The 14,910-nt window shown below is 44.2% G+C and overlaps 1 protein-coding gene across 1 annotated transcript in view; it reads right to left on the bottom strand.

The window, feature by feature from the left end:
• ELP1 (elongator acetyltransferase complex subunit 1) overlaps positions 1–14,849 on the bottom strand; it is a 34,520-nt gene extending 19,671 nt beyond the window's left edge. The window contains exons 1-17 of the mRNA XM_040089375.2: positions 14,609–14,849; positions 13,384–13,536; positions 11,689–11,770; positions 9,745–9,825; positions 9,306–9,391; positions 8,642–8,741; positions 7,673–7,763; positions 7,067–7,190; positions 6,354–6,444; positions 5,083–5,313; positions 4,643–4,813; positions 3,945–4,044; positions 3,153–3,335; positions 2,246–2,352; positions 1,645–1,748; positions 764–817; positions 562–667 (exon numbers count right to left, since the gene is read on the bottom strand). Coding sequence (XP_039945309.1) covers positions 562–667; positions 764–817; positions 1,645–1,748; positions 2,246–2,352; positions 3,153–3,335; positions 3,945–4,044; positions 4,643–4,813; positions 5,083–5,313; positions 6,354–6,444; positions 7,067–7,190; positions 7,673–7,763; positions 8,642–8,741; positions 9,306–9,391; positions 9,745–9,825; positions 11,689–11,770; positions 13,384–13,536; positions 14,609–14,758 — 2,014 coding nt within the window. The 5' untranslated portion in view covers positions 14,759–14,849. The remainder of the gene's footprint in view (positions 1–561; positions 668–763; positions 818–1,644; positions 1,749–2,245; positions 2,353–3,152; positions 3,336–3,944; positions 4,045–4,642; positions 4,814–5,082; positions 5,314–6,353; positions 6,445–7,066; positions 7,191–7,672; positions 7,764–8,641; positions 8,742–9,305; positions 9,392–9,744; positions 9,826–11,688; positions 11,771–13,383; positions 13,537–14,608) is intronic.
• Between the last annotated feature and the right edge of the window lie 61 nt (positions 14,850–14,910).

The following is a 14,910-nucleotide window of genomic DNA, read 5'->3' as shown; positions in this document are numbered from 1 at the left end:
CCTGACAGGATGAGAACTTGCTGAGTGCTAACCATTGCTGTATCTGTACACAAAGCAGAGGTGTGTCCTCTGCACAACAGGATGGCAAAGCTCAACAGACCAGGTAAGAATAGCACTGAAGGGTGTAAAGGACCAGTAAGTTGTTGTCCTGCCTTTACCAAGGTCATCACACTTCTCATAGCCAAACACCACCAGAAACTTTTTCTGCAGTGATCCCCTCTCTACCACACACCCTCAAATAGCACACAGACTTCTTCTTTTGGACATAGAGGGAAGGGAGAGAATGCAGGGCTAGGCTGTTGGAAACCGTGTAAGGGTCTACAGCACAAACTACAGCACAAATTCTCTTTCCTGTGAGAAGCACGTGATATGTGTTCAGCTCCCTGAGCTCCTTGCTCTCTGGCAGATTTCTGAAAGTAGCTCTCTTACTCTCATCTCTTAAACACTTCCTTTGAGAAACCCAAATACAACAGGTTTGGATGTGAAAAAATTGGGAGATCCTGTGTTTCCAAGCCAAATGCTATGAGTTAGCCGCAGCAGGCAGTCAGTGCTGATATTTACCTTTCACTGTTAAGTTTTTCAAGCAGAAGCACTGACAGGTATGCGAGTTGGTTGTCACCAACAAAAACTCATTGTATGTTGCGAATGATGTGATGTTAGAAGCAACCTGTAAAATATGAAGTTTATCACAGTTTAGACCAGAATATGGAAGCTGCCTTTTGCAGAAGGAAAGGGGATTTAATGAGGGGCAAAAGCTTTGTACCTCAATATCATTAACAAAAAACCGGCATCGATCCGTGAGGCCCAAAATCACCTCCTGTAATTGAAATAATGACAACTATGAGCTATCAGTATCACAACCTCCAGTCTTTCACAACACTGACAAGCACTGGATTGAAGTACCTTACAATTAGATAACAAGTGCCTCATGTGAATTACTTAGAGAAACCAGACAGCAGGTCATCCAACCTCTCTTCCAGGAGGATTTAAACTCAAACATTCTTAAACACTGCTGGCTGAAAATCCAGCTTGGCCTACTCTGTAACTGCACAGTCACAAAATGGCAGCTGAAACCATGCTAGAAGTCTAGGCTTTTCTATTCAGTAGAACTTGGTCTAAGAAACCAGAGGAAAAGTACCACTGAAGAGCAGAGTAGAGCAGTGTCCTAGAGCTGGATGCAGACTGAAGGAAGGAAACCCCTGAAATACCAGCAAAACAGCTAGTCACTCTTCAAGCTGTTGTAACTATCAAGAAACCATCTCCAACAGGAAAAAACAGTAGTAGGAGATCTGCAGTAACTCAGTGCAGCCATATTCGCTAATAGGTTAAGTTCAAATAAAACAAAACAAACGGTTATTTCATAAAGAGTGTGCTAGTAACTACTACAAATTTCCAATCTGAATTTTCTCACTCTCTAATGAAACTACTCATTGTATTCATAGAATGGGGTGATGGGGTGTTAACTGCATGCAATCCACCAGAAATACTCTAGAAGGCAAGAGAAGACAAGCTCTCAGCTCTGCAAAGAGCCTTATGAAGAACATCATGAACAAGTATCACTGGGCCCTGGGCAGAAGACATGGTGTACTTCTGGCAAAGGGAACAACTGCGTAGGGAATTTATTCTGCTCACAGTCTCACTTACTTCACCACTGATCCTCGTGACGGAAGTCTGCACACAACGGTGGGGGAACTGAACAGCAGAGCCACTGCTACTCCGCCAGGGCTCAAGGACTGGAGTAGAAGCTTCTAAGGAGGAAAGAAGATCTAATTGTTTTCCAGCCAATCAAAAATTCAGACATTAAACCACATGACACATTATCTTCTTAAGAAAACCAGAACTGGAAATAAGCTACACTATCTGACAGAGGGGAGGAATGCTGGCACAGAAGTCCAGGACAAAGCGGACAAGAAGGTGGTAACTTCCAGGGGCTCAGTAGTGCCTTTATTCCACTGTGGAATGAGAGAGAAGATATACGGATGTGGCAGTCAGTCAGCACTGAACTTTGTGTGTGTGTGTATATTTGTCTTAACATATGCATTCTCTCCCTCTTCAATTACCTTTAACTGAATTCTAACACAAATCACTTTGAGCCCATTTCTGGGAGCAAAGGAAATAAAAAAGCAGCACCAGCTACACTCAAGAGTCACTCAAGTCCCTGAGAGTCAAATAATTTCATTAAACCTTTTAAGAAGTATCTAACAACAACACTTAAGACCAGGCACTTTAACAGGGCCCAGCTTACCCCACAGGTATTTTAGGATCCGCCTATCAGTCAGCTGCAGAGCTACAGTTTTGGTCACTGGGCTGCAGTACAGGCTGATCACTTCTCCATCTACAGGCACTGACAACCTGATGCAAGACAGAGAAAACACAAAACATCAGTCACAGCAGATACACTTATGAGCAGATACCTCCTTCCTGCCTTTCTTGAAGGCAGATGAAAAGAGGCACATCTCCAGCATGGACATACTTTGCTCATGTAAGGATCTTTTGCAGTCTTCTCACATCTGTCAGCTGATAGTGGCACCACAGAGCACAAGCAACTCCAGCCAACAGGCATCTGCCTAACTGTGCTGGTCACTGCACTGCAGCACTCTGCAAATACACCCCTCTTTTTCCGTTCTACAGTTCACTTGCAAATCATTTTGTCTTTGCTGGGTGAGTGCTGCAAAAAAGAGCACTCCTGATCTCTTTGGCAACCACATTTCTGTGCCCCAGGTGGCTTTCTTTGGTCTGGTTTTAGCTCAACTGGCCCCACAAAGATCAGAAGGTGAGGAGGAGGTGAAGGAGTAGCAGTTGTGATGGCTATTGGTCCCCTTTTGGACCTTGATAACAGTGGGCAAAGGGTAGAATGGAGAAATTCAGTGTCATGTGCCATCCCCTCTCCCCAGGGGCCTGGAATTCTAAGGAACAGAGCTATCCTGTACTGATACAGGCATGCTTAGCGTGCACCCTTGCCAGGCTGGGTATAGGCATTCGGTGCTGACCAGTAGGCAGCTTCATGAGCTGTTTGGTTCTCCCACCGGAAGGGAGCCAAATTCCTTAACCTTTGGCCCCCAGTCTGCAGGTCTAATAAGAGACTTAATTCTTTCTAGGCACTGTCCGGAAGCGTTCTCAGACTTCAGCCACAATTGACAGATCTCTCCTACCGTAAATTCAGGCACTCTTCTTCAGCCCCAGCCATGTGAGGCAATGCAGTCAGATGGTGAAGGACAGACAGAGTAGCATGTTGACCCTGACCAACAACCAGGAAGCTGTCATCTGGCAGCCAGGTGAGAAATCGGAGCCCCAGAGGATTCATCACTTCATTGCTGCTGCTGCTCACATCGACTCTGTCACAAAATAAGAGAGGTCAGGACACAAAGAGAACCTGATTTCAGCAGGCCACTTCACTGGAAAGGCAGAGGACTTCCTAAGCACAGCCTGGCAAATACACAGCCTGGCTGGGTGGGCTCCAGTGCAGAAACACAGACACCCAAAGCATGAATCCTGCCACAGGCTGAGCTGAAGATGAAGGATGAGACCTAGGAAGCTCCATCTGTCTTCCCTAGGTAGTACTGCTTCCATGCCAACTACCTCTAGGAACAAACAGAAAGCACAGTGGGATTTTTAACCTCATCACTGTCTCTGCCATGCAAGCAGCTCTGTTGCTCTGTGTGTTGTGATCATGGGCCTGGGCACTGCACCACCATTCCTTTGTACACCAGGCACAGGAAGGGATATCTCAGTGTTGTCACTAACAGTCACATGTTCTGCTAGATTGAGACCTCAGTAAAGGGCATTTCTCAGCACTAGCTGCAGACAGTGTCAACAAAATGAAACCACGTTATCTGAAGGCCTCTTAAAAATCTTGAGAGACGTGGTCAGAGCTGTGACCTCTAAAGCATCTAGTCAGGTACAACACTCTTCTCCCCTCTACAGCTGTAGTAGTTCTATATTACCTGTAGGTTTTATCCAAGTATGGTGTTTCCACAGTTGCTTTAAAACCATTTCCTTCCACAGCTCCAAACTTGACAGAAGGGTCATTCACTGTTCTCTGTCCTAGCAACATTAAGCAGAACAAAGCAGAGTTTAGGGATCCACCCAACAGAGCCTCTTCCATCTTCAATCTCATCAAAAAGTAGATGCTACATGAAAGCATTAAAAAAGTCAGAAAATCTCTACTTGTACAGCCAAAATGTAATTCTCATTAACACCCACTTTGAGGAAGACAGTCACCTTCCAACATCACAGTACAAAACAGCTGTTTCCTCATGGCATACTGCATGTGGAACTGCTTTGGGAAGTGCTGGGTGCCCCAGACAGATTCTCAGACAATTCCCAGTGACAGTCAGCATCATGCCATCAGAGCAGCTTACAAAAGATACCATGTGCTGCACTCAAGCTGAAGCTAGGCAGGGGAATATTACCAGCACAATTACATAGTCAAATGCCAACACTGTCTTCTCACAAAGTCAATGCACCACTAAAATGCTTCTGTGTCACTTAAACTACTGGAAATGAGAGCACAGCTTGAACTTGCACTTAAACTAAGTGTGTCTTATGTAAAGATTTAAGTGACCACCGTCTCACTAATCTCTCAAGGTGCTGTTCTCAAGAACACAAGGTTTCTTCTAATGAGGTCACGACATGGTCTTACCATATCTGTACACAGAAATCCTGTTATTAGCATCCAGGACAGCCATGTCACCACTACGTTTGGGATCTGTGTGAAACGCAACCTGATTTACTGCCTGCTGGAGCTGGATCTCATAGGTACACATGGGTGGAGGCACCACAGCATGTTGGAAGGCTGTGACAAGCACTTTATCTGTGGAAGAAAAGAGAAAAAAATCCAAGATGCGCCGCAATCCAAATGTCAGTGGAGCTTTTTCTGGATTCTTTATTGGAAGCAGAAATACTGTTAGAGGAAAATGGTTTCTGTGCTCTTAGTGGTTACCTTCATTGAGCTACCCATGAAGCGTCTATCAATTACATGGACCCCTCCCTAAAAGCTTTGTAGAACCAACTAAAAGAAGAACTGAAAAGGCTACCCCACCTTTTCTGAGCCTAGAGCTGGAAAGATGTCCCACTGCTTACCTCCATCTATAACAGCCACATTTGCCATGTGTTGACTATTCTCCCCCAGCCCATGGTCTGTGGTCCAATGCCAGTCATAGAAGAGGTAATGCCAGCCCTGGCAGAGTATATGTAGTCTATATAGGTTCTCTCGGTCCCATAGCAGTGACACCAACTGATTTTCCTCCAAGCTACCGAAGTGTAGACTTTGCTTCAGGTACCAGTGATAGTTCCCTGTGGTCCACAGCTGAACTGTAGCAAAACACATGGTTACCACAGACTAGTACTTGAGACCCAGCTCAAACCCTCCCTCCCAACAACCACTGCCCTTCTAGGGGTGGGTTAAGTGCAATTAAAATAACAGTTCTAATCTTCAGTCCTACAGACGAGCTGTCATACAACATACAGCACACGAAAACAACACACTGCAAAAATCAGTCCTAAAATTCACTGAGCTACCCTTGTGAGACGGTACCCTTGTTTAATGAAGAGCTCAGGCCTTTAGTATTCCGTTTGTATCACTTCCGTTACAGCAGCCTGGAAGATGCTTTGAACTCGGACTGAACTAACAGTTCTTCCTCACCAGCTGCGCTGGTTTTTGCTGGGGTAGTTAATTTTCTTCTGTGTCAAGTATGGGACTATGATTTGTATTTGCGCTGAATACAGCACAGATAAGTGATGTTTTAGTTATTGCTGAGCACGGCTTACAGAGAGCCAAGGCCTTTTCTACTTTTTGTACTGCCAAGTTGGCAAGGAAGTTGGGGATGCATAGGAAGTCAGGAGGGGACACAGCCAGGACAGGCAACCCCAGCTCACTACTGGGATATTTCAGACCATACAACATCATGTTCATATATGAAGTGTGAGGAAGAAGGAGGAAGAAGGGGATATTTGGAGTGATGGCATTTTTCTTCCCAAGTAACAATTACACATGATGGGGCCCTGCTGTCCTGGGTGATGGCAGGCACCTGCCTGTCCATGGGAAGCAGTGAATTAATCCCTGTGCTTTTTATGGCATGTGTGGCTTTTGTTTTTTCATAGTAAACTTTATTATCTCAACCTATGCGTTTTCCAGCTTTTCCCTTTTTTTCCCCCGATTCTCTACCTGATGGTGTTGGTGGACAAGTGGTCAAGTGACTCTGTGGGCTTGGCTGCTGTCTGTGACATCAGCACAGTGGTCTCAAAGCCACTGGTAAGCCTCGACAGTGTCTCCTACCCTGCGGATAAGTACCCACTGCTAATGACATTTGCTGGCAAGCGTTAAGAGCCAGAGCCTCATGGAGTGCTCTCACCGTAAGTGTTTGGGTTGGACTTTTCCATCTTCAGGTCCTCCAGCCATATAGCCAGGATTGTAGAATCTGCATTCCAAAGCATTTCATTAACCTGCAGAAACAAATACGGCTCTTACTGATATTCTTGCTCCCACAGAGTCTACAAGGATGTGTTCCAACAACAAAAGGTGCATTGGTTAATATACAAACAGAGCCTTCATGTAACGCAAAGCTCCTCTGACAAGACATCCTGAGAAGACCGCAGATGAAGAGGCCACAAAAATGACAGCAGCATTCTCTTTACTTTCCTTGACACTGAGGAAGCATCTTCGAAATGACCTCTCAGCATCCAAGAATAGAAGCTGAAGTAATGCCCTAGCAATAGCTTCTCACTTATTTGGGATGTGAGTATACAACCTCACTCCTGCAATGGCTGACATGCTTCAAAAGTACTTTTAAATAATTTGCCCAGTATAAAGTAAACCAAGAGCCCAGAAGTATCCCACGGCTACAATCTGCCTTTACTACGTGTCTTTGTAGTACAGGCTTGCAGAGGGCCTCGCATCTTCTCCACAGGCCTCTTCATCGTTCACTTTTCAGATCACTTCTTCCTTATTATCCTTATTAGGATAAGCACAAATTATTAGTTTAAAAATATCTTCCTAGAATCTGAAAGAGATCTAGTCCTCCTCTCCATCACCCTCTTATCAAAGAAGCCCAGACAAAGAACTTACTTTGACCTGCCCTTTTTGGAAAGGGAGGGTGAACTCTCCATGAAGAAGGCCATTCTTTTCCAAAAAAACCACATCATGTCTGTTGGGCTTTTCTTGTGTAGATGCTATCAGGTTTCCTGAGGGCCTTAAACAAGAGCCAAATGAAATTCATTGCTCACACAATCATTAACTGTCATTTTAAACTCCAGTCATCTCACATTTTTTCCAGTGACACAAAGAAAAAGACAGCAGAGGATGTGTTTTCCTTAGCGTTCAGACAGTCATAGGCCCAGCACAGATCAGAGCTTATGACATCCACAGGTGACCAAATAAATCTCAGAACTAGGAAAGGAACCTGTAGTATTTCTTTTCATACAGTTGAGCCCAAACCTACTTGACACCAACTGTATGCAGAGAATCTATCCCTTCCCACTTGTGATGCAAGCATTAGGATTTTCAGGGTTTATAGGGCTACTCTTCCTCATGCTGAATCAGAAGGCAACTTTCTTCAAGTTTTAGGAAAAATCAACAAAACGCTGAAGAAATGAAAATTATGTTGATCAAAGACTGTGACCAGGGAATAACAAGCAATACTGCTGTCAGCATGCAGATTGTGGTACTACTCACTTCCAGGACAGTGCTTGTTCTAATCCTGAGACAGGCTCACTCGTTGACTGTAGCACAAGCTCTCTGCTCCACACCCGGACCTTCCGAGCACCTACAGGTTGAGAGAACAATGAGACAAAGGTCTAAGAAAACACTGGGAAAAGACTTCTCTAATTTTATGAGTGTAGAAGAGCAAATTTTGATGCACATGTGTAAAAAGATTTCTCTTGTACATCTTTAGGGCTAAGAACTTATTCTGTGTCACGGAGTTCTCCCATAGTAACCAAGTGACTAAAAGAACTGTGTTAGGAATTTCAGTCTGATTTACTTTAGACGTAATCATTTCCCTCTCCAGCTTCCACCATAGTAATGTTAAAATCTTGCTATAAATTTATGATCTTCCCTAATCTGAACTACTGAAGGTAAAAACAAACGTGTGGAAGAGTGTGGTTTGATGCAGTTCGGTATGTTGACCAATACATTTAAACTGCTCAGAAAGTAGTATTTATCATGGAAAACATCAGTTACAGTCTTAGAAGTAATGTATATGCTCATCACATCTTCGACTCCAGGGCAAAACCAAGGGAAAAGTATCACCAGTATTTAAAAAAAAGTGTGCAAGGCTAAACTCTAGTATGAGGGACAGTGGGTGTACAAACCCAAACAGATTCATGCCTTTGGCACTGAGAGCCTATCAGGTATTGCTTAAAGCTTGAGCAGGTGAAAGAAACAGTTCAGATAGTATCTACAAAGTAGAACTCCCTCCTGGCATCTGACTGAACTGAAAACCAAACCACAAAGAAAGTATTCAAAATATCGTATCTATAAAATGTCTCTGAGAACATCAGAGGAGAGAAAAGGGCAATTAAATATCTCAACTCACCCGTACTTTAGGCGGCCAACAGTTCACAAACAGTTCTTGCCTTACCTAAACTCTGCTTAAGAAGCCCATTACACACACTGGTATTTCAAAGAAGTTTGGTGCCATACCTGTCTCTGGACAGATAGCACTCACTGCAACAAACTGCCCGTCTCCTCTCCACGTCACCCGAGGCCTGCCATCATCCCAGGCTGATGCCGGTAACACTTCCTGAAGTCACACAAAAGAATGTTCATCAAAGCTGGGAAAGGCATATGCTGTCTTTGTCTAAACAGACTGGTCTTTTAAGAGCCATAGGATGAAATCCATCCATTAAAAAGTGTCAAGACTAGTAAGTTAAAAACTCATTATTCAAAATGGTGTTTTAGGAAACACTAGAATCAAAACCATTTAATTCAATTTGCTCCCTCCCCATGCACGTATGACTGTCTCTTCACATGGTCACACACTATCCTTGCCATCCACCAGGGTCTCTACTTATAGACAGCCATGCAAAAGCCGGACACACGGTGAATTGAGATTTGTTCAGGACTGATGCTGGAATGCTGCAAATCTTACTTTGAGCTTTGTTTGAAAAGTATGCTTTCTTGAATTCAAAGGAAGATAAAAATGCATTATTTCAGATAACACAAAAAAAGACAGAAGCAGCCTATGAAGAGAGCTACCTGAAAGGTGGTAGCAAACTGGCACCACCAGAACAAGAGAAACTCTCTTTATGCATATTTTCTCTGAGAAAGCATCAGCTTGATACAAAAAAAAAAAGTAGTATAATACCATCTGTTTGCGATGTGCTGCCTGTTTCCCTTCTGATCCGTGGAACTGTGTCTCCTTTTTACCCCAGCCAAGAGCAACAAACTTTCCTGAAGAAGAAATAATCCTTGTTGTGGAAGATGAACAGATAATACCTTAACTACTGTGCACTATGTACTCAACCACAGCTTCAAGCAACCCACATTTTCTCCCCAAATTTTATTCTAAAAACCTGCTGGGAAGTTATGTATTCTAGAAAGTACTTTGGTACATGGAACTTACTTGAATTTATGCTGACAAGTAACAATATCGACTCTACCCTTCAGCTGACCAGCAGCATTACAGTCTAAATACAATGTCTCCTGGGGCCTCAAAGTGCTCAGCTCCATTTCCTTACTTTCCACATGCTTACAACATATCAATTACATCAGCTAGCGCAACTTCATTTCAGTGTACCTCTTACCTTCTCCAAACTCATCTTGGTGGATTTGCTTCTCCGTAATTGGTTCAAAATCCCTTGTCATCATGATGAGTGTCTGCTGACCTGCAAGGCAGATATTAAACACAATACTGGTAATGGTATCTGCAGCAAATAAAAACTCAAGTTCTCCTGTGTGCTCCTAATGTTCTGTCATGGACCTAAATATAGAAAATATGATACTAGAGAGAACATATCCTTCAAAGCATCAAGCCTCAAACTGGAACAGTACAGTTCCAGGATTTTCTCCCCCTGGCCTAGCCTTAAGTTTTTTTTCACCTTCCAAACAAGTACCTGGTTCCTTTTCTCTTGAGATATGAAGGACAAGAAGGTGACTGGGAACAGTCACGATAGATTTATGAAGAGGAAACCATACCATCCCGATAACCTCCTACAATGAGGTGACCAGCTTGTGGATATGGGGAGAACAGCGGATTTCATTTATCTTGACTCTAATAAAGGTTTTTGATGCTGTGTGCCACAGCAGCATCACAGAGCACGGGACAGATAAAAGGAGAGTGAAAACCAGCTGAACTGCCAAGCCCAAAAGCTTGCTAGCACTGTCAATAAGTGCAGCTCGAGGTCAGTGACTGGCACGCCCCTGGACACTAGGGGCAATGATTAACATCCTCCTTAATGACCTGGAGCATGAGACCCTCACCAAGTTTGTAGATGACACAGAACTGGGAGAAGCAGCAGGTACAGAAGAAGTTTGTGCTGCTGTCCACAGGGACCCTGTCATATACACAAAATGGGCTGTCAGAACTTCATAAAGTTCAACCAAAAAAAAGTCGTCTTGCATACGGAAAATAATCTCAGACACTAAGACAGACTAGGTACCAAGTGGCTGGAGAGCAGCTTGGCAAAAAGAACAAACTATGCTTCCTGAGACACCAAGTTGAACTAGCTAGCAGTATGCCCTGCTGCACAGGTGGACAAGAGCATCCTGGCTGCATTAGGACTGCTGCCAGCAGACTGCAGGAGGTGATCTTGCTCCTCTACTCAGTGCTGGTGAGACACATGGAATGCTGACCCAATTTTTGGGCTTCCTAGTACAAGATAAGGACATACTGGAATCAGTCTTGTAAAGGGTCAAAATGATGATTAAAGGCTTGAAAAATCTGTCACATGAGTGGAGGCTGAGACAAGCCAGACTGCTCTGGAGAGAAGGCTCCAGGGGAAATCAGTGTGTGTAAATATATTATGTGGGAGGTGGGGTGCAGTAAAGAAGACACAACCATGTTGTTTGTAGTGCTGAGGGACAGCACAAGAGACAATGGGCACAAACTAAAATACAGAAAAATTTAAACCTAAGAAAAGTGGGTTTTTTCACTCTGAGGGCGGTTACAGATAGAAACAGGATGCCCACAGGGATTGTGGGGTTTCAAACCTACCTGGGCACAAACCCCCAACAACTTGCTCTATGTAACACACTTCGAGCAATGTGGTAGGAATAGGTGATCTCCAGAGTTTCCTTTCAGTCTCAAGCACTCTATGATTCTGTTTTCCCTGAGGCTAATTTTATTTTCTAGGTGAGTGACACCTGTAGTTAACTAGGGCCTCTGACACATATATTTCCTACCAAAGGCCGAGAAACATTTTTTGTTACAAAGAAGTCAAAGGAAATATAAAGAAACTTTGTTTTTGAAGCAAGATCAAATCTTCTCCCTGGGAAGATTTTAAGGACTAAAAGCTCTTCCACAAAGCAGGTTTTTTTGGCCAAAACAATTTCTGCTTGGATCTCCGAAGCACCCTATGAAGATGAAATGAAATCTAGCGTATAGGATCTGGAAGAATTTTTTTCCATTTTAAGTCCTAGTCCCAACTTCATAACTTCTTCTTCCTCTCTCTCAATCTTAGTTATGTTTTATGCTTTGGCCATAGAGTTTCACTCCTACAGGCAGAAAGCTTACAGGCTGTTGTTGATACCTGTTGCAAGCAAAACAAGCTCTTGGTCAGGACTCCAGCTCATGACACTCAGACCGCTGTCCACACCTCCAACACATTCCACCTGCAGGACCAAAGTAAGATTACAGGAACATGAGTGCAGCACTATCCCAGCACAAAAGCAAACAGTCACCAAGGCAAAAGAAAACAGCCTCCTATTTAAATAAGTCAAAAGTCTAACTTCCCACTTTGTGTTCAACAGAACAAAAGAAACATCTCTGACTAAAAATGGTTCCAGAATGCTTATGAATGAGAGCCCAGGTAACGTAGAGTCTAGCACATTCTTCCATACACTGTTTTAGAAACAGCTTTATGCTGTAACTCCCAGTCTTATGTCAGCACATATTGTGTCAATACTAATATGGCCTGATAGGGCCTATGATTATATTGGTAAATATTCTTTACTAACAAAACACAGACATAATGATTCTTACCTATAGAATTCCAACAGGTAAACTTAAACTCTGACCAGCCTGTGTATGCTGAACTTGACAGCTGTATATAGCTGCACCAGTGTCAAAGTTTATGGAAAACTGGACTAGTTTTACTGGGCCGTCATGAGCAAGTAACAGCAGTAGGCATAGAACTGTTGTTATGCATGGTTACCCTGATCTGCAAAAGGCATGGAACAGAACAACAAATAAACCACTCGCTGTGATAAACAGCAAGATGATGCCATTCAAGGAATTAGGCGCGGGTATCACAATCTTTTCAGGTAAGAAAAGTGAGACTGGGCACCAGTCAACAGAGTAACTATTACTCATCTAGAGAGGGTTTCAGAACAGGCAAGGAATCTTCTAGACCTCTTTCCTGGTGCCCAGACTGCACCAAAAGAAGACTGGGAGGTAAAGCAAAAAACTGGGAAAAGCAAGCCCAAACCCTTCAAAATAAAGAATCTGAAGTTAAACCTGTTCTCTAATGCATCTATCACTGCAAAAAAAGTCTCTTGTATCACAAGCTTTGTTAATTTCTATTCCCTTATGACATGTTGTAAGTTGCAATACAAGGCACATTTTTCAGATATGGCTAACTCCATATTTAAGTGGTATCTGCAAATCAAGTGTAAACATGAACCGAAACAGACAAGCTGCAAATAACCACAATTTTACAGCTAACCCAGACAGACCACTATTATCTCATGCCCACTTAAATCTGCACTGTTGGGACTGGTATTGTTGGAGCTGATTCAGATTTCAGAGGGTGGTGGTGTGGTGTTTCAGTGTCTTGTCAAGGATGACACAAATCTGACACTGAGGAAGGAACAGAAAGCAAGTATCTCAGATTCTGCTATATCCTAAGTTATGTCAACACTTATCAATTGAAAACAAAAGTACACTGTGAATTATGAATGGATTACTTTATTTTTTATCTAGTCTCAGCAATATCCTGTTTCTGTAAGACTCTCCAGCAGATCCTTTGCTGCTAGGAGCGCACTGAGCAAACTTAGAGAACCCAAGCTGTGGACAGGCAAGCCATCATTTCAATTCCAGTTCTTTTATAGAGCACATATACTGTTTTTAATCATTCTCAAATCTACCACAAAAATCAGCTTGTCTGTCCAGAGAATGGAGACCAGCCACAGATGAGCATGCAATGAGTACAACTGACCCCTAAAGAAGTGTGTTAGTCTTTCCTCTGAATTTCCTCAGTACTGTTGAGTCTTTCCTGCCATGTTACCTGTTTTGTACTCAAATTGCACAGCAGGATGTCTCCAGCTGCTGTAGCAACACACACACTCTCCTGTTCTGGAAGATCTTCAATACCCACGATGCAGCCACTTCCATCTTCAGGCAAGAACCCATCCACAGTCAGGGAAACTTCTCGTGACACCTTGATACAGAAAGGCCAACGGCTTACTAATGACACATCACCTCACTGGGATTTTTGCAGAGTAAAAGCCATAGGTATATTTCATCCAACTGCAGTAACACAAAGCATTACACAGTAGAAGAGAATGTGTGAATGGTGTCAAAAAAAAAAGACAACTTGCAAGTACTTATCTTCACTTATCCAGAGGAAACCGTGAAGACCCTCTTATGGAAAAAGTGAGAGAAGAAAATGAGAAAACACATATATGGAAGCAAACAACACACAACTTCCAATTTGCCCTGCTAATCATCTTCCAACACCCTTTTCATACTTCACTACAGTATCAACATTAAGAGGTGCAGGGGCCGCTGCCTTAAGTGTCCCACTACTCTTAAGGGGGCATGCAGACTTGTAGACACAGCGTAAAAGAATTTCTGAGGATAATAATTTGGATGGTTAAGGTACAGCAATCACGGAAAATTAAATCCCCGGAAAGGCCCAAAGGTCTTTTGACAGTTAATTTCAGAACTGAATGTACTGAAAGAATTAGATGTCTCAGAGTTGCACAGTGAGAAGAAAGCAACCCAGCTCTAACCCAGGAATTCATGACTCAATAGCATTTTATTACTTTAGCGGTATGTTGGGGGTTTTTTCCCTCCTAGTGTAAAGCTTCAAAAGCTTCCTCTTGTACCCTTCACTATCTCTTTGCCTGCTTGGTTCTATTTTGTGAACCCGTCCAGATGCAACTGTTCGCTAGGTTGTGCTTAAGACTAAACCACGCGAATGACGCGCGCCTAACACAGCCACGCTCTTTAAAAGCCAGAATTAATACGTTAGAAGCACGAAGTCCCTTCAGTCACCAAGATCACAGTGCAGCGGCTCCCACGGCAACGTGAGAGAGAAGCAAGCGGCGGCGAGGAACAGCGGCAGGGTCCAAGAACCCGCAAACACCGCCGCGAAACGGGAGCCGCACCAGGAGACTGGCGAGCTCCCGCTGGCGGAGGGGCAAACGCTCCAGTTCAGCTTTGCAACTAAAGCCGACCCCAACACGCCGGCAAGCACCAGAACCCTGCCCCGCAGCCGCGGCTCTCACCGAGTCCCCGGCGGGGCGCAGCTCCACCAGCCCGTACTGGGAGCCCACGAGAACCGCGCCGGGCTCGGCGCCGAGGCAGAAGCACTGCGGGGTGCCCGTGGCGGCAGCGGAGCGGCACCCGCCGGCCCGGAGCAGCCGCAGGTTCCTCATGGCCGAGGGAAGGAGGGAGGGAGGGAGCCAGCGAACGAGCGACAGAAGCCGGACAGTGGCGGAGGCCGGACCACACCACCGCCTCACGGCGCCGCCATGTCGCGCAGCGGGGGCGGGAGGGCGGGCGCAGGCGCCGTGCGCCGGTGTCGCTC

The sequence above is a fragment of the Hirundo rustica genome, chromosome Z (assembly GCF_015227805.2).
Source record: "Hirundo rustica isolate bHirRus1 chromosome Z, bHirRus1.pri.v3, whole genome shotgun sequence".
In the NCBI taxonomy this organism is placed as follows: domain Eukaryota; kingdom Metazoa; phylum Chordata; class Aves; order Passeriformes; family Hirundinidae; genus Hirundo; species Hirundo rustica.
This window is presented reverse-complemented; position numbering and strand designations above follow the sequence as displayed.